At 46.3% G+C, this 21,698-nt stretch overlaps 2 protein-coding genes across 4 annotated transcripts; one reads left to right on the forward strand and one right to left on the reverse strand.

Annotated features, from left to right (window-relative positions):
• The first annotated feature begins 1,882 nt into the window (after nucleotides 1–1,882).
• Nucleotides 1,883–10,267, forward strand: SPG21 (spastic paraplegia 21 (autosomal recessive, Mast syndrome)). 3 transcript variants are annotated; one of them, XM_010022829.1, is made up of 8 exons: nucleotides 1,883–1,978; nucleotides 5,826–5,987; nucleotides 6,787–6,867; nucleotides 7,471–7,616; nucleotides 8,114–8,222; nucleotides 8,692–8,799; nucleotides 9,179–9,319; nucleotides 9,628–10,267. In XM_010022829.1, exons 1-8 carry the CDS (start codon nucleotides 1,916–1,918, stop codon nucleotides 9,745–9,747), a joined length of 930 nt encoding a protein of 309 aa, XP_010021131.1. In that variant the 5' UTR covers nucleotides 1,883–1,915; the 3' UTR covers nucleotides 9,748–10,267. The 3 variants fall into 3 exon arrangements, with proteins under 3 accessions (XP_010021131.1, XP_010021133.1, XP_010021132.1); XM_010022831.1 differs by lacking the exon at nucleotides 9,179–9,319 and having other exon boundaries at nucleotides 9,628–10,266; XM_010022830.1 differs by lacking the exon at nucleotides 6,787–6,867 and having other exon boundaries at nucleotides 1,916–1,978.
• Nucleotides 10,268–11,288: 1,021 nt separating this feature from the next.
• On the reverse strand, nucleotides 11,289–20,214 carry ANKDD1A (ankyrin repeat and death domain containing 1A). Its single transcript, XM_010022832.1, has 14 exons — nucleotides 20,119–20,214; nucleotides 19,364–19,462; nucleotides 18,926–19,024; nucleotides 18,357–18,461; nucleotides 18,039–18,137; nucleotides 17,525–17,623; nucleotides 16,288–16,386; nucleotides 15,873–15,971; nucleotides 15,533–15,631; nucleotides 14,506–14,604; nucleotides 13,192–13,287; nucleotides 12,615–12,816; nucleotides 11,820–11,951; nucleotides 11,289–11,350 (listed from the first exon to the last, which is right to left on the reverse strand). Exons 1-14 carry the CDS (start codon nucleotides 20,164–20,166, stop codon nucleotides 11,289–11,291), a joined length of 1,437 nt encoding a protein of 478 aa, XP_010021134.1. The 5' UTR covers nucleotides 20,167–20,214.
• Between the last annotated feature and the right edge of the window lie 1,484 nt (nucleotides 20,215–21,698).

Genomic DNA, 21,698 nt, shown 5'->3' on the forward strand with positions numbered 1-21,698 from the left:
CCCAGGTTCTTAGTGGCTGATGATTTGATTCCATGGGCAGTAACAGGTGAGTTGGGAAGCTCAAAATTTGGTTTTCAGGTGGAGTCTTCAGGTGGTGGTGTGAGCTGAGCCTGACAAGATGTTCATCTTCCCTTACCTAGTCTAATGATAGGTAGCTTTGTGCTTCCAGCTGTTATGCCAGCCCACAAAAACTACCTTAACAGTGCTGAAAGACTGAGGCGGTGTAAGAAGAGAGGTGGCTGCAGCAGGAAGAGATTGGCAACCACAATCACCAGCAGCACCCCCCCCCGCCCCCTCTCTATATTCATGCAGTGCCTTGTTGCAGTGAGGCCCTGCCTGTGAGTTGTGTTTCCTGGCCCTGCTGTAATATAGTGCTCAAAGAGAACATGTTGGTTTAAGGCATTTGCTGATAATTCATTTCTGCCCTAGTTTTGTCTGAGGAGCTTTTGAAAGCTACTTGAGGTGTGGTTATGGAAAGGAATTAGTCTGACCTGCTGTTCCCTTTCACTAATGAGCAGCTGTTCCCCTTAGTCCATAACATCTTCATGCCTGCTCCGCAAGTTGTTGGAATAGCATTTTTTACCTCTGCTGTAATTTTACCTGCTGCCAAAGAGCAGAGCAGTTGATAGAAGCACCAAAACAAAGCTACACAAAATCGAAACAATGGCCACACAGTTGAGCTTCCCACCTCAAACCCTTGTGGGACATGAGAGGTGTATCACGAGCTCTATGTGTGTTGTCTTGCAATTTGGAAAGTACTTTCCCTTTAAAGTTCATGCTTTCTGTACTTGGCAAAGGGCAAATGAAGGATGAAGAAATTCTCAGTAACTGTTAACCCAATCAGCTGGTTGAGCCTGTGCACCAACAGCTTTCCTGCAGGGAGAAATTGAGTGATTCACAGAACATACCAAGGTCTTAGTTTATGAAGAATTTGGAAACAAAACCTATTGATTTATACTTGGCAACTGTTAAGTAACAAGAGCAAAAGTTTCTTTGTTTTATTATGCCCAGTGCTGTGTGTCAAAGCATGAAAATAATCTCCTGAGGCAGTTGGCTTTCAGGATAAAGCTAATGAGTCTGCAAGCTTGGAAACTGTTTGATACTATCTCTTGTATAAATGAAAGCTAATGGTCCCTCACTGCCTCAAAAAAAAGTTAAATCTAGAAGTGTTTATTACTAATTTATGGAGTATTATGAGATGCTCATTAGGTCCGCGAGGACATTCTGACTTCAGAGTGAATTAGTCGCATTCCTGTGCAGACCCAACTTTGAATCAATTTGTTCTGTATTAATTGGTGTGCTTTGTTGGTAACTCCCAACCAGAGTCAGCTTCTGTGTGAGTAGAATTAAAGCTTCAGGGCTCGTTTGTGAGTTAAGCCTCAGATCAGCTGGGACCCCTTTGGGTCAGTTACATTGAGATGGAAGAATGTGGTCTGAATGCTTAGACAGTGGGTTCATGAAATGACTTAAGTCTGTTGTGTGAACTGCTGAGTGAGTTGTGTAAATATTTATTAGATATAAATTTGGAGTGCTTTATAAATCAAAACCAAGTCAAAAACATGCTCTAGGCTTTTAAACTACTCTCAGCCTGCAACATTATTGTCCTTCTCTGTAACTGTTACAAAAGCATAATCACTTCACAATCAGGCTGGTATGTTAAAGTACTCAGGTGGCTGCCTCTTGGGAGAATAATTAAATGTTTTGGGATGAACACTGAGGATAAGTCAACTTGATGTGAGTCAGAGGCAGTACAACCAACTGATAAGAGCAAACTCACCCTGCACATGCTTTATGTACATGGCCCAGCTTTTGAGTGCTGTCTCCAGTAAAGCTTGTGGGTATTGTACTGATTTATTGATTTCTAACTTTGTCTCTCTCTTTCAGGCTGACCTAATCTGAGTTTTTCCTAAACATCATGGGAGAGATTAAAGTCTCTCCTGACTACAACTGGTTCAGAAGCACGGTTCCCCTTAAAAAGGTATGTACAGACATCATTGTCTTGTGGTGAAATGTCTCCTCTTGTTTGTGGTGGGGGAGACTGGTTAATGTAGAACAGTTGTGGCTGTGCTGGTGACCTGGTTTATCTCCTGAACTATTGTTCCATGTGTCATGTGAGTCAATGAAAGCATGCCCTAAACTTTCACATGCTTCTGGGAGGTCACTTCTGCATGTGGTGGTGAGGAGCAGAGGCTCGTAGTTGTGAGCCACAGCAGCAGTATCTGGCATCCTGATTCCAGCCATGCCCAAGGAGGAGACTGAGGAGCTGGGGTGTGCTGGGACCATGTGCAGGGCCTCCCTTGGAGCACCAGGGCAGCTGGTCAGCCACCACACAGCCGTGCTGCCAGAGCCAGCTCTGCTCTCCCTACACATTGTTCCTGAGAGTGTCAGTGTGTCTGAACCATGGTGGAAAATACCGTATGGTTTCTTCCACTGCGTGTCCTTTCAGCTTAATCACGCTTCCCAACCACTTTCTCCTTTCACTTGGATTTCTTCACTCCCTTTCGCTGAACCACAGGAGAGTGTTTGAGGTGAGCAGTGCTCCACCTTCTGCTCTATATATGATGAGTGGCAGAGGGCATGGAGTGCAGCACTAGTACGTAGCTCCTGCCCTGGAGCAACTCTTGCACATACCTGTTGCAGATAAGGCTTGTGGGGCTGCAGTTAGGGACTACCCTGCAGCAGCAGCCCAGAATCCTGCCAGCCTGAAGGACAGTCTTGCCTTTACATGCTGACCTGCTCCTCCTACCACACAGTTGTTGAGAGTCAGTGACCTGTATAGCTTGGGGGTGTTCTATAGTTTGTTTTTGGGCTAAGCTGACCTCCAGCTGGTTCAGTTTCCTAATCTCTGGGTGGCTGTGAGAACACAGGGATGGTGCTGGCAGCAGAAGCAAGAGCAGCATTACCTCTTTCAACAGCAAGTTAGTTGCAGTTGGGCCACTCAGAAGGGACTGCACCCCAAACCTAAGGAACAATCCTTACATATGCCCAGCATTATTTCCACTAAGTGGTGTGTAGCTTTCTCTAAGAAACTACCTTTATGGAGGGGCTTTGGTTCTTCTGTTCAGGGTTTCTCATTCATTTTTGTCAGTTTGTGCCTTCTGTGAATAAGAGATGCATTGCTGTGACTGTGCATGCTCTGTCTCGGCTTTGGCTGTGCAGCTTCTTTCTGCTTCTGCCCAGTACTGGATGTCCTGGGTCTGTTTGTGCTGTGCTGTTGCCTTCAGGCAGTGCCTCAGCAAGTCAGAAACCCAGGAGACGGTATTACATTGAGAAAGGCATGTGGACACTCTGAGACACTGCTTTCTGGGGTGCAGTATGGTAAATGAAAGGTGCTGGAGGTTGTGGTTACAGCAGAACACACTCCTGCTGCCCGGGGGACTGCGTGACACCGCAGCTCAGTGCCCGGGGCTGCTGCCTTCAGCTGCTGCTGGGGTTTCATAAACAGGGACATGCGTAAACTGAAGCTGCTGGTGACCTTCAGGCTAGGGAATACCTTATCCTCCCGAGTCTAATGGTGACACAGGGATGCATGTGGGGTATGTAGAAGGTAGAAATAAGCAAACTAGTCCTGGTTTCTGGAGAGAGAAGGGGAAACAAAGCACAACTTGAAGATGTAATTGATTTCTAAAACAGTCTTTAGGAATACTTATTCCCCCCAGAAGTATAGGAAAAGCATGTGCAGGACAGAGGAAGGAATGCCCATCATTACTGCCGGTAAGCACACGTTACGCTGTCAGATCAGCCTAAGGAAGCAGAGCTGGAGCAGTTTGTTTTAAAAGGGGCCGAGATGTTCCTCCTGACAGGAGCAGGAAATGCACAGCTCCATCACCCTTCCGGCTCTTCTCAGATACAGGAAATGCAGCACAGAAAATAACATTTTTAATCCAAGTTTTTAGTTTTGCCTGTGAGCCACTATTTGCATACACTGCTCCTGTCTTAGATAAGTTCTTTCTAGAAGCCTTCAGCAAGGGACACTCTGGCTCTGCTGAACTCAAGCAGGAAGTTCTGCCCCTTGTTTTGGTGCAGAGCAGATTTTACCCTTGTTGTAAACTGTAGCGATGTTGATTGATCAACCAAATCCAGAAGGCTGTGACCTCCCAGCTCAGCAGTTCCCCACGCTGCTGTCTGCCTGCACAGTGCTTGGCCTGGTTTGGGAGCTGGAGTGAAACCACACGGTATGTGGCCAGAAGTCAAATCAAACAGTTGTTGAAACTCATTGATTCATTGTCTGGGCTTAAGGAAAGAAAACGTCTCTGAGCCCCAGCTCTCTTGATGTGAATTAACTTTGGTTTGGTGATTCCAAGGAGTATTCCTAAAGGTAAACTTTGTAGTAGCCACCAACAGATGCTCAGATCCAACATTACTGATGGAGTAACAGCTGGAGCTCTGGAGTTGTTTGCAAAGGGCTGTTTTGGAGGGTGGAAGGGCTTTTGTACAAGGCTTGGTTTTGAGTGGTTTCAGTGGTGTGGAAGCTCTGCTGTGCAGTCTTGCTTTTTTTTCATAGAGACTTTACAAAACAATATCATGTGATGTCTCACATGCTCCCAGAGCCTGAAATACTGGCTTTATTACAAGCAGATCTGTTAGTCAAGCAAATCAGCTTTGTGATGTGCTGTTCTCCTCTGATTCCCTGAGAAGCTTAACTGCTGCGATGAAAAAGCAAATTGTGCTTGTGTGTTACTGTCCAAAAAGCTATCAAATCTTGGTACAGAGGAGATGAATTCCCACTGTGTGACACAGGCTTTTCCCAGAGGTTTGTGCTTGTTGATCTGGTTTGAGCTTTGGCTGGGTTGTGGAGTGTTGAAAGAGAATCCTAAATAATCAAAACAGTTTGATGGTGGAACAGGCCCTGTAAAAACAAGTCAGGATCCAGCTAGAAAACAAGGCTTTTACCTAATTCTTATGCTTTTAAGGATACTAATTGTGCCTGAGATGGGCACTGTGTGAGGAACTACCCGTTAAGGATGGCAGCTGGCATGTGAATACTCTGCTTCAGCCAACCATGTGTCCTGGGCACTCCAGCTGCTCCCAAGGTGCTGCCAGATGATGGAAGCACTTTTCTTTCCAGGTCAGCTTTGCAGTGCTGCTTTGGGAGCTGTGTGCATCTCTGTTTCTGGCAGCCAGCTGTAACTGCTTCAGATCAATAATCTGTGGTGTTACTGCTTAATTCAGTAAACTTGTGTGTATCCAGACCTGTAATGTCCAGTGAATGCAAATGTCCATGGTTGTTTAAAAAGCTGCCCCCAGGGGCAGTGCTCTGCCAGCCCATGGCTGCTGCTCTCCATACCTTGAACTGACCTCCTGGGTCTCTCCTGGGCCGTGGCACAGAGGCTTCTTTCTGAAGGTGCTGTGTTCATTATCCAGCTGATGTCAGGACACACATTTGGTCTGGCAGTGCATGGCCACAGTTGTGCTCCAGCTGTATCCACGTAAACCTTGTTGTGCCAGTTAGTAAACAGCTTTGGAGAAGGTTGTGAAAAAGGGCAGAAGATGATCTCGTTCAGAGGGGTCTTGAGGATTACAACATTTACCAGATGACAAATTTTGTAGAATCACAGAATGGTTTGGGCTGGAAAGGACCTTAAGAACATCCAGTTCCAACCCCCTGCCATGGGCAGGGATGCCTCACACTAGACCATGTCGCCCAAGGCTCTGTCCAGCCTGGCCTTGAACACCGCCAGGGATGGAGCATTCGCCACTTCTTTGGGCAGCCTGTTCCAGGGCCTCAGCACCCTCACAGTAGAGCAGCAATGCTGGAAGCTGGCTGAAGAACCTCATGTGTCTGGTGTGTTTCTTCTCCCCTCCCCGTGCCTCTCTCCTTCCAGATAATAGTAGACGATGATGACAGCAAAGTCTGGTCGCTGTATGATGCGGGGCCTCGGAGCATTCGCTGCCCGCTCATATTTCTCCCTCCTGTAAGTGGAACTGCAGATGTGTTTTTCCAGCAGATTTTGGCACTGACTGGATGGGGCTACAGAGTTATTGCTGTGAGTATTCCCAGTCCTGTGTCAAAGTGAGCGTACTTGTGCTGAGAGGCTGGATAATGAAGATGAACTCGGTTTTGACTAAGGGAAGCTACAAAAAATACAATGCTGAGATGCACTCCAGAGTGTGCAGCAGATCCAGGCTGAAATCTGCTCTATGTCCACATCAGCACTTACCCAAAGCCTTGTGCATACATGTTGTTAACTTCTCAGTGTGTTTTTCCCTTGTGTGCCCTGGACACCACTCATTTTTGCCTCCAGCTGGATCTTCATTAGCCAGGAGGCAAATACATGGGTTAGTTCAGGGTTTCCATGTTTCCTTAGGGATGGTGGTTCTTGGCTGGCATGCTAAGTCACTCCTTAAAGTCCCAACAGCTCTTCTGTGGCTTCTCAGCTCCTGAGCAGGACTGAAATGATTGATTTGAACATTATTTCTGCTAAACAGCCTGGCTTCAGGAGCACTCTCAGAGCAGTTCACAGTTTCTGTGCCTGCCAACTTTTGATGCCACAGAATCACTGAAGAGTCATTCCAGCCTCTCCTCACTGATTACAGAATGAAGCAAAGCTGCACTTTCCCCAACAAACATGCTCTGTGGTACCTTGTCATCTATTTGTGCCAGCAAAGGGGAGGTGTTCACACCCTTGGGCTGGAGGGACCTTGCTGAGGAGCTTGAGCCTCATGATACAGGCGAGGCAGGTTGCTGTCTTGAAACCCTTACTGTGAGATTTGGTGTGACTTTTGAGGACGCAGCTCATAGGTACTGATCTGAGATGGCCTTTTTCTAACTGTGTGTTACTTCAGTTGCAGTATCCGGTGTACTGGGATCACCTTGAGTTCTGTGATGGGTTCAGGAAACTGTTAGACCACCTTCAGCTGGATAAAGTGAGTGCTCAGGGGTGGGGAAATGGATGTGGAGTTGCAATAAAAACCTAATGTTTGAGAGTCTCACTTAAGAGCAAGTGTTTAACATGACACAAAAACGTAGCCTAGAAATAAAGAGGCTGTGTTGCAATTTTACATTTGAAACTAGTTTCTTTTTAAAGGTGGGTACCCTTGAAAATTGTTGTACTTGGCCTAAATTCAGCTGCTGTTCTAGGCCTGTTAAACTGGGTAACTTCAGGTTTTCATGTGATCCTGTGGAAGTTATCCTTCCGAACTCCCGGAGTGCAGGATACCACAACAAAGTGGCTTGGTTTGGGATAACTGTTGAAGCCAAAGTGAAATGTTTCTTTTCATTTTTCTTGAGCTTGATGAGCACACAGACACTGGACCTGCAGTCTGGAAATGTCTCCTCCTTTCAGTCTTGGTCTCATTTATTTCATGCATAAACCCAGAAGCTAAATAGAAGAGTGATTCTTTAAACAAATGGGTCATGAGGACAGGGTAAAACTACAATGACTTGTTTCTGTAATGAAACCTTGTGCTTGGAGGTTACTTATTTCACAAATGTGATCTGTTTGATTTTGGTTCTTTTCCTTGAACCAGGTTCACCTTTTTGGAGCATCTCTGGGAGGCTTTTTGGCTCAAAAGTTTGCTGAATACACACACAAATCTCCCAGAGTTCAGTCTCTGATCCTGTGCAATTCCTTTAGCGACACTTCTATCTTCAATCAGACATGGACAGCAAACAGGTAAGCAAGGCTGAGACAAACAGATTCATGGCATTAACTTTTTTGTGATGAAGTGTCCTGCTGCTCTAACCTGTCTCCAGCCCGGGTGAGGGAGGTGTGGCATGGAATTCTTATGAGTTTTGAAGCCACATCACAAGGAGAATGGAAATGTTCACAATTGGGAATGTGGAATTTGTCAGATGAGCCATTCCATGATCCCCTGTGGATGTGTGGTCAGATTTAACAACTGCCTGTTTTCTAGCAAGGCCATTCAGGGTGAGAAGAATGATATTCATCATGTTTAAAATACAGGTTTGCAATGTAAGACTTAACAGCTTCCCAGAGCAGTTCAAGCACCTCGCTGCCAGGTTTTCCCTCTCTGCTCTTGAAGCTTCTTCAGGACTTCATTTGAAGTTAAAGCACGAAGTCTATGCCAGGAAAGGGAGGGCTGACAACAAAGCATGTTACCATGGGGGTCCTGGGTGCTTGAAGACCCTTACATCTTGTTTCTGTTTCAGCTTTTGGCTGATGCCTGCTTTCATGCTGAAAAAAATTGTCCTTGGGAACTTTGCATCTGGTCCTCTAGATCCCGAGATGGCCGATGGGATCGATTTCATGGTGGACAGGGTAGGTACCTGTGCACTCTCATGGCTGTGATGTCAATCTTGGTAGATTTGCTTAGCAGGAGGTTGTAGATCCTTCTGCTGCTTGCTTCATTTACTTACCCAGGAGGGAGGAGGAAGGGATGGATCTTGAGCAGATGCTGTCACAGCCCCAGCACTTTACCTTGTGCTGCAACCATCTGCCTTTACAGTTCTGTTTATGGAGCTCAGAAGAGAGGAAGTTAAACTGAGGTGGCAGAGGAGAAGGTGCTGGCCTATGTCTGTAGACCACGCTCCAGAGGCAGGAGCAACTAATGGAACATATTTTAAGCATTTGTCTCATGCAGAGTAGTATTAACTTGGAACTCTAATCTTCAACTGAAGCACAGGCATGTTTTGCTGTAAAACTAACTTCTCTTTGGCTCTGTTGTTAATATTGCATTAACTTCCTGCAGTGAAAAATGGTGTTAATCAGAGTTTCTCTCTACTGAAAGCTGGAGAGCCTGGGCCAGAGTGAGCTTGCCTCAAGACTTACCCTCAATTGCCAGAACTCCTATGTAGAACCTCATAAAATTCGGGACATCCCTGTAACCATCATGGATGTAAGTTAATCTCAATGGCATCCTTTTGTGTGTTTTTCTTCAATGCTGTTTCCTCCCCTTGGCAGGTGGGGTCTGGATATTCTCTTAGTAACTCAGTAAGTAGTGGCAGCACGTAACTTCATGCTTAGATAAGTCTTCTGACTGGCCAACACCAGGACTCGTGTGTGTCAAATTATGAACTGGATTTTCTGTGCAATAACACAATCCTATGTTTATGTATGGCAGCGTTCACTTTCTGATGCCTTCATGTTGTTTTCTGTTTCATGAACAACTGTTCCACAGAGAAGCTGAGAATTGCTTTCAGGAGCAGCATACATCCAGTCTGATATAATAATCAAAATCTGGGATTCAGACATAACTGCTGTGACTTGTTATGCAGGTGTTTGACCAAAGTGCGCTTTCAACTGAAGCAAAGGAAGAAATGTATAAACTTTATCCGAATGCTAGAAGAGCTCATCTCAAAACAGGAGGTAACTTCCCCTATCTCTGCAGGAGCGCTGAGGTCAACCTGTATATTCAAGTGAGTGTCTGCATTCAAACTGGATCTGCTGATGTGCACAGCAATAGGAAATGCCTTTTCAGTGCTGGCTTTTCTCCCTTGGTTTGCCTGAGCTCTGCTCCTGGCTTGCTGATATAGAATGCAGGGATGGGAGTAGTCACGTTCATGGGGACTGGCTTTGGGGATTCACCTCTTGCCCGTTTTCTCTGTCCTCTCATACTCAAGAGCCATTACTTCATCCTCACAATAATTACTCAGAAGGAATGTTTCTTTTTTTACCAAAACCTTGTGCTTCTACACTTGTTTCAGCATTATTTTGTGTTCAACAGATCCATTTACTGCAGTTCCATGGTACCCGATACGCAGCCATCGATCCCTCCATGGTCAGCGCGGAAGAGCTGGAAGTCCAGAAGATCAGCCTTCACTCCAGCAATGAACAAGAGCAGTAGGTTTTGGAGCACTGGTGAAAATGAGGAAACAGTTCCGTGGTCTTCCTGTGTATAAGCAACTGTTCCCACTCTGCCCTTTCCCTTGCGTTAGCCGATTATCACTGTGTGACTCCAGCAGGATCAGTCAGTGATCTGCTTGTGGACAGTAGCCTCCAGCAGTACAATGGGATAGAGCTGTGTAACTTTTAGTCTTTTGAGTTCAAGGAAGCCTCTTTGAAGACTACACTTTTAAAAACAGAGACACTTTTTGCTACCAAAGTCCTCACTATCATGTTCTTCAGCAGAACAGGATCTCTTTTTATACTCTTCACTCAGCTGTATATATTGCCACATGCAGGTTGTGTACTTAGAGGCCAACATATATTTTTGTTGAATATTTCGTTTAAGTGACACTGTTGCCATCACTTATTTGCCTTGTATGTTGTGTTGTAAGTTAGGTTGTTTCTATTGGAAATAAAGCATTTGAATTTTTAACTTTCTCGCTGGTTAAAAAATGGTTTTCAATAAAACTTCACTTTCAGCAAGGGTCTCTTGTTTTGACTGCAAGAGAACAGCTCTGTAACTTATGCTGGTCCTGGTCTGCCTCTACAGCCCACCTCTGGAGATGATGAAGAAAACCAGCACATTAAAGCTTGGATCCACCTCAAACCTTAATGATAAGCTTGTGTTGGTTTAGCTCTAAGTAAGAATTACGTAGCTTTTTCTTAATAATAACTAAGATGTAACTTGCAAATTTAAGGGTAAAACCTGGATTTATTAAAACACAGACGTTATCTTCCCCTTGAAACACTGTAAAAAATAAATACAAAGTATTACATGCTAAATAAGTATTTAAGAAAACTTATGTCCTTCTCAGAGGCTGTGCAGATAATCAATGACCACTCTTGTCTTACACTTTTGAAGCTGTAACTTACAGATTAAGGAAGTTACCTGGTTGATTTATGAACAGTATGTATAGGTTAATGTACATTTGTAAACAGTGTATGTTAATGTTCTTCTCTGAAATTTTCTGTTAAAGATCACAAGCCTCATGGTTCCAAAAGGACCAAGGGAGAGCCTTGACTCTTCTTAAATTCCTGCCCTACCAGGGACATTCTGAACACATCTAAGACACAAGTGGTAGACACCTCCCAAAAAAGGGTAAGTAAAGAACACTCCTGAAACCACGGGCTTTGTCCTCCATAACTTACAAACTGACAATTAAAATTTATATACAAAAATGAGATGTAAACCAGTTACAGTAACACAGCACTTCCTGATGCTCACAGTATGAGAAGCAAGGCTGGCTCGCTGAGCTCCTGCTACAGCACCCAGACCATACACAGCAGCTGATAAAACTCTCCCTCCTGTGCAAAGAGGCATTTCAGACTGTTGGCTTTGCTGATGCTCTCCCCATTCCAGGGAGGGAAGCAGCAGTGAAGCCAGCTGCACATGACAAGAAGCCCTTAAGTTGCAGCTGCCTCCTGATCAGCAGCACAGCAAGTGTTTCTCCTCTAGCTTGAGGACAAGCTGTTGAAGGAGTTGCTGGTGCCCTCCTGGTGCTACATTGCTACACACTTCCGTGGAGAGGCAGAGTCTGCGTTTGCTTTTTTCCGAATGCTTTCTGTAAAAAAAGAGAATATTCTGCTGCACAGAAACCTGGAGAGGGGCTTTTTACAAGGGCATGTAAGGACAGGACAGAGGGGAGATTTACAATAGGTATTAGGAAACTCTTCCCTGTGAGGGTGCTGAGGCGCTGGCACAGGGTGCCCAGAGAAGCTGTGGCTGCCCCATCCCTGGCAGTGTTCAAGGCCAGGTTGGACACAGGGGCTTGGAGCAACCTGCTCTAGTGGGAGGTGTCCCTGCCCGTGACAGGGGTTGGAACTGGATGAGCTATGAAAATATAATGCTGTGGCAGGATGCATTATTAAAATAAAAGGAAAAGAAGGAAATGACATGTAGTGGTAGCAAGGGGCAGGGTGACTTCCAGCTTGTGTGAACTGGCTTTAGTTTTCCTCTGCATATATACTGTGTCACCACAGAATTCAGGTAGTGCTCAGTGTGCATTATTTGAAGGAAGATAAAAGTATTACCTGCTAAATCTCTTCTTCCAATCCCCACAAGGCCTTCGTATAACCCCTTGACTGGATTTTCTCCTGCTGTGATCACACCATGGAGCCAGATGAGTAACATCCTGTGGCCGTGCTCTCTGTAGCTTTTAGTGTCTGGCAAGGTGAAATGAGAGGTGAAATCCTGTGCTTGCAGTGCAAGGCCCTGATCAGAGTGGATTTCTGAACTGGTGAGTTTGGACACCCCTCATCTCTCCCTCCTCTTTGGAATCTACTAGAAGGCTCTTAAGTAACAGCTTAATTCCTGCTTGTGGTGTGATTGCTAATTCACATGAAACTCAGACAGTCTCTCATGGCAGTACAGACTTTCTGCCCTCGGAGCATAGCTTAGCCCCTTCCTTGCATTGTGGAAACTCCAGTAACCAAACCAGCAGTGACCTGTTTGTGAAACTCAGAACCTGCTTCTGCTAATGTACGTCTTAAATCCTATGGGGCTTCACTGGTGGTTTGGTTCAGCTCCTTAAAAGACAAAAATAAAACTACCAACTTTCTTCTGTCCTGTAGAACAAGAAATCACAAGTCTGGCAAGTACCTCAGGAGTGAGCAATGAACTGATAACCCCCATGTTTGTGTGCTTTACTCCTAGACAAATTCCAGTGTGTAGGTAACTCCACATTGATAAAAACCAGAATTTTTGGCCTAGTTTTTTGGTTGTTTCAAATAAAGCAGCTGGTGGTCTTCATGCTTTGCTATTACTGTAGTCTTCTCTCCTAGAATCACTGCAAAATACCTGGCAAATACCTGGATGGTGTTTTGTACCTGTCCATTGCTGCTCGATGGCCCTAATGTGGGCATCAGTGAATTTCCAGTAATGTGCCAGCTTCTTCCATTCACCAGGTCTGAGGTACTTGGTAGCCAACCTCCACATTACCGAGCGGATGTGCTGTGTTTCCAGCCTGTGATCTTGCTTAAAGGTCAAGTGCTTTGCCACCCAGGAGTCAGAGTCACTGTTCAGATTGTCCTGCAAAGCCAGAACAGGGGTGTTGGTTGGGATGCTACAGATGTACCTGTCATTCCACAGCCTCCCAGTTTCTCTGCCTGGAGAAAAGGAGCTAATGCTATCCCAATCCCTTCTGCTGGGCTTTTGGAACAGCTGCCAAAGAATCTTTGAAACCCCCTGTTTCCTTCAGCACAGCCTGGGGGGTTTTAGCAACAGAGGCTGTTTTAAATAAGGAAAACCTTAAGTAGATGTTGTGGGAATGGCAAAGAGGTCAGGCTGTCACAGAATGTGCTGCATTTCTTTTCCTTGTGGCAGCTGGTAACATGGTGTCTCAATGGAGAGGACAAAGCCACACCTGCCCTGGGAAGCACAGGGAATGGTATGTATGCTGCTCACCTTTTCCCATTTGTAAAACCGATCAGCTTTGATAATCATGTCTGCCAGGTTGATGTGATTGCCTCGAGCAGCAACATCCAGAGATGTTTTCCCTTGCTGAAATGAGAAGGGGAAAAATGAGCTGGAAAAGACCTTGCATGCTTAGGAGGTACAATCTCCATGGCCACCCTGCAGTCTGTAGTAGCAGGCAGCATGGCCTGTTGAGCAATGCCCCAGCTGGGATGAAGGACCCCTATTCTCTGCAGGCACACACCTTGGATGTGAGCTAGCTTGAAGCTGCTGCCTTCAGGGCAAGAGGAGTCCTTTTCCAGGCTCTGGAGCATCTCTTTTGGTTAGGAAAGCATCCTACCACCCTCAGTGGACGGCAGGGTGCTCTTAGGCCCCCAGCAACATGGGTGCTGCTGTCCAAGGACCAGCTCAGGACTACATTCTTAAGTGTTTTATAGCTTTTTGCACAGCAGGTTTGCTGGCACACGAAACTCAAGTGATTTATACAACCTCATTAATTTTATAGGCTCCACATACACATGATTAGAAACGGTCTCCTAGGAGAAGCACAGGTTGATGGGACTACAAAACTGTAATTACACTGCTTACGTGAATATGATTTGGGATTGCACAGGGATGATTTGTATCTGTATCTAAAAGCTTATAGCAGAAAAGAACAAGATTTGAAAGCTGCACAAAGGAAAGCGAGCCAGCCCAGCCATCAGGCATGCCAGGGAGAACACTTCTAGCCTCGGAAACCCGATTTCACACAGAAAAGTGGAACATGTTCCCTGGGCTGAGTCCCACTGTGGTTCCACGGGCTGCCCAACCCTGCTTCAGCATTTTCTGGGCACATACCACACTTTCAGGCTGCATGCAAGTTACCTGATTCCTCTAGAACTCCTTTTGCTATAATACATGTATCTGCTCCTCAGACAACACTATGGTTGATTTAATTAGAATGCAAAAGCCCTGGACACCAGTGGCAGATCTATACCAGCCAGATACTTTTAGCCCATTAAAACCTGTGTGCTATAATATTTGCTATTAATGTGCATGACAGCACAAGTAAAAGGAACAAGAACAACTTTGGGAAGAAGAAGTTTGCTCACTGTGTGAACTGTTTTTTACCTTCCTAAGAAACAGTCACTTCTTTCCTGGAAAACACATCAAAATAACTACTCAGCAGTGTTTCAAGGCCTTCTCCCTGGGAACATCCAGATTTTAATATTACTATTAACTTTCCTTGAAAGTTCTGACAACAGTGGCAAAGACCATCCGTATTGACCCCACAGAATCTATTTGAGCTGTGGAGGAGACGTTTACCTTGTCTGTTAGCTTCAGATTAACTCCTGCAATGAGAATCATCTCAGCAATGTCCTGCCTGCCGTGCTCCGCAGCGATGTGCAGGGGGGTCTGCTGCCTCTGCAGGAGGGGGAAAGGACTACATTTTAGAGGAGGACAAGCGTGAGGCTGGAAGGATAGGACAGAACAATACTAGGAGGAAGTGCTGTACGAATCCTGTCAGCTCTGCCCTCCCTTCCCCTCTATCCCTTTTTAAACTGAGGGCTAAACATGCTGCCTCAAACTGGAGTTGGGTTCCTCAGGCTGAGCAGAACTGGTCTGTCCTAGCACCAGCACTAGAAAGCCTCCCTGATGATATTTCAGGCTAGAGAATGAACCTCTTCAGTTCCATAAGGCTCCTTAGGGTCACTTATAGGACTATATTATTTCCTGCTATTTAAACAACTTCTGTAGGCAAATAGTTTGGCCAAGAGAGGAAAGGACCAGTGCTAGTTCTGTGTTCCTGGGACAGAGAGCTGCATTAATGTGGGTGCTGCAAACTGTGTGCACCTCAGGACTGTTTAATGGAAACAACTAAACTCACACACAAAATGTGTCAATTTCACGATGTTATCAGGAGAGAACATCACTCAAGAAGGAACATACAACCACAACATTACAAGCAAGCTCCACAACCCCCCTTGTTCACAAAACTGCAATCTGGTGCGAGAACCAGCTCCCCGCAGGCTTGCCTCCCATCTCAGCCCCCAAGCACTGTGCAGAATCTTTGCTGGCCTGAAATTTCTCCCACCTGCTTCCAGCAAGGAGAAGAAAGCCTGACTGCAACGAGCTGTGCACAGGTCCCAGGGACACGGCACAGCGCAGATGTTGAATGCCACCACGTGGTTACCTCACTGCCACACTCAGAATCATTTCACAGCTCACATGTTTCCTAAGTTGCGCTTCCAGGTTTTCCCCATTTTAAAGCACTCTTTAACCCTGTCCCCAAGGTAATCAAATCCCCCATGGAACTGGGTCGCATTTCAAAGACCAGGAGCTGCAGTCTTACGTTATCTGGGATGTCAAGGTCACACTCTGCATCAATGAAGAGCTTCACCATGCCTGGGAAGTTCTGCAGCACCGCAATGTGCGTCGCTGATGCATTTTGCTGTGGAAAGAAGACCCTGTGCTTAGGAAGAGCACAGCTCAGGCACTGAGAGGACCATGCTGTGCCCAGTGTGTCTTATTCTAAGATTCCAGCCTGGACTGGAGGCAGACTGGGGATACTGCTCCATAAGCACAGACCCCACAGCAGCACTGGTCCTTGTGAAGTTGCTTTGTACTCTTGAACTGCTCCACAAATTGGCTTTGCCTTTTTGTAAGTGGTAAGAGCATTAAGCAGGACTTACGTGATTAACAGCATCCATGTGGATTCCTGCGGCCAGGAGGATCCTGGCTATCTCCTGGTAGCCATGCAGTGCTGCGTAATGAAGGCAGTTCATCATCTTCTGAGAGGCACGTCAAAAGAGATGGGTGTTAGTCAGGACTTCTTCTCAGGGCTGCAGTTGTTACAGACTATCCACAGAGATCTCCCTGCTTCTCTCTTGCAAGAGCCCCATGCCCACGTACCAACAAATTCGCAGAGACTGCTTCCAGCCAAACCAGCCCCAGGGAGCATCACCCACCTCTGGGCAAAGCCATCTGCACTATTTGTGAAGTGCTTATGGCCTCACCTGATAATGAGTGCCCTCCCGAGGAGCCACAGGTCTGGGCAAAAATCCACACATTAGCGTTTGGAAATGGAATCACCTCCATGGAGCTAACCTGTGTGCGGGCATTGACATCGGCACCAGCTTCCAAGAGCAGCTTCACGCAGCCACTGTGACCCCCCTCTGCAGCCATGTGCAGAGCTGTAAGTCCTTCCTGGACAAGGCAAAAAAGGAGACAAGCAGTGTTTCTGTAGACAAGGACCGGACAGAGCAGCAGAACGAGGTCTCCACCCTGTCTCCTCAACCTGTTACACGTTAAAATACCAATTCTGAGGGCCAGGGATCTCCATTCGATTGTTAGGAAAATAAAGGATACAGTTATCTGCCACTGACATGTCAGAGTACTGCTCTGTCCTTATGCCAGTGGACACAGCTGGCCCATGGGTCACAAGGCAGACATCATGTTCACCATCTTTTCTTCCTTTCAGTCCATTAGCATACAAAAGAGCATTTCACATGGACAATGAAGATAAGCCGTTTTCCTGGAATAGCCCAGACACAGCCACAGGCAGACCTGGAAACTCATGGAACTCAACCACTAGTTCTCCTTTCTGAAGTCTGGAGCTCATTTCTTTACATGAAAACAGAAGCAAGCAGAAGGTTTAATCTGCTTTGATTATTGCTGTTTATACAAAGGGCAGCTCATGTGGGGGAAAACAAATGCTACCAGAAGCACTACAGAAGGTGGTGGCCCCTTTCTTTCAGATCTTAATCACAATCAAATACACTTTTCAAAGACAGTAACTAAATGAGACTAAAAAACCTACTGATAAACTCAATTGGGAGCTTGCCCTGGAATAAATAACAACGTTACTAAGCCAATATTTGCTATCTAAGTCATTAACTGTGTTCCAACCACATGATTTTCCAAAGCAGGTCTGTCAAAGAGAGATCTCTCAGATCTCAAACAGAAGGTCCATATGTTCAGTGACTAAGTCAATACTATAAAGCATAGTGAGGTTTAGTTTAAAACACACTCAATAACCATTTAGGTGCTTGAATGTACAAGGGTCAGGGAGAAAAATGGAGATTAAATTGAGTGATAAGGTCAGCATATACAGAAGAAAAGGCAATACTTTAGAACTGGATATTGGTCCAAGAAGGATGCTGCCTTTCACTGGTGCTGTGCAACTGTGACCTGCATTTGAACACATACATGTTAGATAAAAGCTGTCCTCTAGATCTCTCCTGTCAATACTGAGTGCTCAGCCTGATGACTGTGGCAGGAGAGTGTTTCTAGGGAAGGAAAGGGCAAAACTGCTGTGGGGTTTATTTCATTTAAGTATACTTACCAAATTCTTTTCATCAAGGTCAACTCCAACATCTATAATCTTCTGCAGCACAGAGAGGTGTCCATTTTTAGCAGCTAAATGCAGTGCTGTATTTTCTTCCTGAAAGTAAAGCACTTCATACATATGTGTATCACAGGACTGAGTGTTCATATACCACAACCTTATACAGAGCATATCCAGTGTGACTGAAAAGGAGGTTGTAACCAGTAGCCTGAAGCAGTCTTCTAATAGGTGCAGCAGGAGGGAAGGAACCCAGCTAGCTTAACTGGAGCATGGCCCACCAGGCTCACTGTGTGTCCCTTCTGAAAAGCACTGGAGAGAAATCCAACATGGACTGAGGTGCAAAGGGCTTGCAAGTGGATAGGGAACAAAAGCCCTGACATACTACAACCAACCACAGATACAACTGCTGACAGTTTGCCTGCATAAACCTCATTTGGTGTCCTGCTCCCTGACTTTCACATCCTCTAATCCTTGGAGTTTACCTCCATTGTGTGTGGTTTTATGCCCATACCTTGTCTTTGGCACTGTGAGAACAACCCAGTCGAATTAGGAACTCTACCACCTCCAGCTGCCCATTCTCTGCAGCCAGGTGAAATGCTGTCCTGTCCATCTTTGAAAGGAAACAAAGAAATACAGTCCAAGAAAGGCTCAGAAAGCACAAGATTAGACCATCTGATGTAAGCAATATAGTAATTCTTTGGGCAATAACCCAGTCCACAGTCAGGAAAAGTGCTGCACTTAAAAAATAGTTATCTTTTATTCTGCTGTTAACTTTCATTCTGCTGTTAACTTTTATTCTGCTTTACATCTGTGTGAAAAGCCTTTCTACCTTGTCTGTTTTATCCACACAAATGTCCTCCAGGTCCTCCATGATGAACTCCATCACCTGGATGTGTCCCTTCTGAGCAGCACAGTGGAGCATGTTCCTGCCATTCTGGAGAGGAGATAAAGAAGCACTCATTTAACAAGTCCAAGACTGAGGTACGGTCTCTTGTCTCTTTTTAACAAGCTGATCCTGTTAGCAAAGACCCATTCCACGCCTCCCTGCACCTCTGGGGCTAAACTAGCTTGTGCTGCAGACAGCAGGTTATGACTGAAGGGTTAATGCTCCTCTTCCCAACCAAGGTCTGTTTAAAAATAAGACTGCTGATTCACTAAACCTGCTTCCCATTTCTGTAACACCTTCCACATCACCACTGCACACGTGAGGTGAACAAGCCATGTAAACCTCTAAAGCTACAAATACTACTCGTGGTTTAGGAATAAGGCAGAAGTGGAGATGGCAGTCCCCACAGCAGATGCTGTCACATACAGTCACCTTAGCTCACAGGTAAGCCTCTCGCCCCTCCATCACTCTCTAGAGCCACGTGATGGACCCACACAGGGAGACTCTCTTACCCTATTGTCACAGTTTATCTTGGCCCCAGCGTTGACAAGGATCTGCAGGACACGGAGGTGGCCAAACCAGGCAGACAGGAGAAGCGCATTCATTCCAAACTGGGCAGAAGAAAAGAGTGATACTTGCAGCTAAACTGCAGCCACCCCCATCCCCACCGTGCTACACAGAAAACCTCACAGATTCTACCAGCCTACTTCCTGGTCACTGCATGTAAGGAAAAGGCCAAAAAGCAGAGCAGACACATCTTAAAACAAGGCTTGCTCCAGAAAGGCACCGCACCTGCCTCAGCAGGGAGGCCGCAGCTTCCCAAGCACTGCGATGCCTTGTGCCACCCACCCAGGGCTAAGGTGATGTCTGTAACTGCCAGCCCAGCACCAGTCCCCAGTGCTCCCCCAGCACAGAACACATCTGCAGGACATGCAAGGGAGCCTTTGTACATTGTCTTCATCATCCACTGGGGCATCGTGGTCCAGTAGCAGTCGCACGGCATCCACATTCCCTGCTCCCGCGGCCCAGTGCAGGGCAGTCCGGTCTGCCTGGAAGAGAAGGAAGGAGAGAGGGAATGCCAGTGTATTCAGAGTCCATGTGTATCCACCAGCCTTCCTGAAGGCCAAAATCTCCTTTGCCATCCTTGGAGCCAGCATTTTTCACACTATGTAGGGTTTTCTTTGGACACAGCCCTCTGTCTCTTTGCTTTCTTGTCAGGCGAACAAGTATTAGTCACCTTCTACCAGTTCTGGACTGTAACAACAGCACAGGAATGAAAAATATCACTGGCCATCGATGGGCAGATTGAAACAGTAGGGACGGGTGCAATCCTGTGTTTCCAAGAACCTACTGGTCAACAAGGAGAGCCCTGCACCAGGAACTGAGTTAGTCCCAAAGCCTCAGCGTACAGAGATGGCAAAATCAAAAACCTTGCAGTGCAGCCCCGTGTATCTGGCACACAGGTTCCAAGGGGAGCCATAAATTATTACCCTCCCTCAGCACTTGCAACTTTCCAGTCTGGCCAGGACGACAGTGCTGTGTGAAACTGCTCAGTTGCCACAGGTCCTATTTAGCACTGGGTGGTGTATTTTACAGCTCTGACCAACTGAGTGGCTAACGAGAAGAGCAGCATTAAGGAGTTGCAGTTCTGAAATACACCTTCACCACTTCCTGCAGCTTAAAGGTGGAAAAGCCCAGGACTTACATTGTTTTTGGCTTTGATGTCGACCCCTCTCCTGATGAGCTCCTCCATCCTGGCCACGTCATTACGCCTCGCTGCATCGTGGAACTGCTTCTCTGACTGAAGCACTGCAGCAGAGACAGAAGAGTGGGCATTAAAACAGTGCTGGCTTGGAGCACGGAGCAGCACGTCCCAACAAATCTCCCCTTTGTTTCAAGCAGCTTTCAAGTGCAGACAGATTCTTCCAGCAAGAATCCCAGCCCTACAGACATTGCCGTGTTTGCTGGATTTGTCCTCTCCAGCTGTCTCCCTTCCCTGAGTACGCTGTGCCACACCAGTGCTCGTCCAGTCCTACAGGCTCTCATCTAATTCAATGTCTTTCTCTGATCCAGCTGAAAAACCTTTTGACCCATTAGGACCATGTCCTCTGGGCACGCTTTGAGGCCCTGAGCCGGAGCAAGGGTTCAGGCTAGGGCAGAAGACACTGCCTTTCCTCCATCCCTCCCCTTACATCCCACTGCTCTACAAGGAGGTCTTTACACATGGTCCTGCTGTTCCCCTTCGGGCAACCTGCACCAGCCAAGCAGCACAAAACTGCTAGCCTGGCCTGTGATTAGTGTTGCATCTCTTAACAGACCGTGGCAGTTCTGCACATAATTTGGCACAACTGACAGCATTTGTCCTGCACAGTTAGGCACAATTGAAGTGTTTACTCTCCATGCTGGGCCTTGCCCCAGCAATCTTCTCCTTGATTGAACAAACCTTCCTGCCAAGAAACGAGAGCAAGGCTGCGACTCTGGGCCTGCCACAGCCTGAGAGGGAGGATTTTGGCAAGGCTGGTGTCAGCCTTTGTTGGACTCAGTCTCTGCCCCAGCACTTTTTGGGGAATCCTTTCAAGAAGAGCTTGAGTCAGACCCTCAGCCTGCTGCATCCCACTGGAGAGCTGGCTTAGAGGCTTCGCTCTCTTCTGCGTATCTCAGGCTGCAGTTTGAGTTAGCAGGGGCTCAGTTTCTGTCCACATATCAGCCAGACACTAACCACATGCCATGTGAGAGGCATCAAAGCATCCTGATGTTCCCATCCCACCACACCGAGGAGATAAACAGACTTGCTGTCTAAACAGCACTACCCCCTTTCTCTCTGGAGAGCGCAGAAGCAAAGCACCCCTAGTGCAGACTCTTGGGGCAGCAGAGGTATAACTTTACCCTCAAACTTCTGTTCCTCTTACCTTCAAACAAAAAGCTTTAGCTCACAGAAAACACAATTAACATCTTAACAGCAGACAGGATCATTCAAGAGTGTTGGACCTGCTGTTGCAATTAAAGCAGTAGGATTTGGACACTGATTTCTGCAGGAACAGGATTTTCTGTGCTGTATGTTGAGACTATGTTCTCATCTGGTCAGGTGTGTTAACGAGACTGCATTTCCACACCGCATGGACCCTTCATTTTAGAGGAAATATCAGGAGAACCTGGCAAAAGCCTGTAGAGTTTATTTATTATTAATTAATATTATTATTAATTATTAACGCCAATGGCTGCACACAAACTACCTCCTTACAAATGCTTATCTCCGTTCAATGGAGTAAATCCTGTGTTTCAGTT

The sequence above is a fragment of the Nestor notabilis genome, unplaced genomic scaffold (genome assembly GCF_000696875.1).
Source record: "Nestor notabilis isolate BGI_N333 unplaced genomic scaffold, ASM69687v1 scaffold21459, whole genome shotgun sequence".
In the NCBI taxonomy this organism is placed as follows: Eukaryota; Metazoa; Chordata; class Aves; order Psittaciformes; family Psittacidae; genus Nestor; species Nestor notabilis.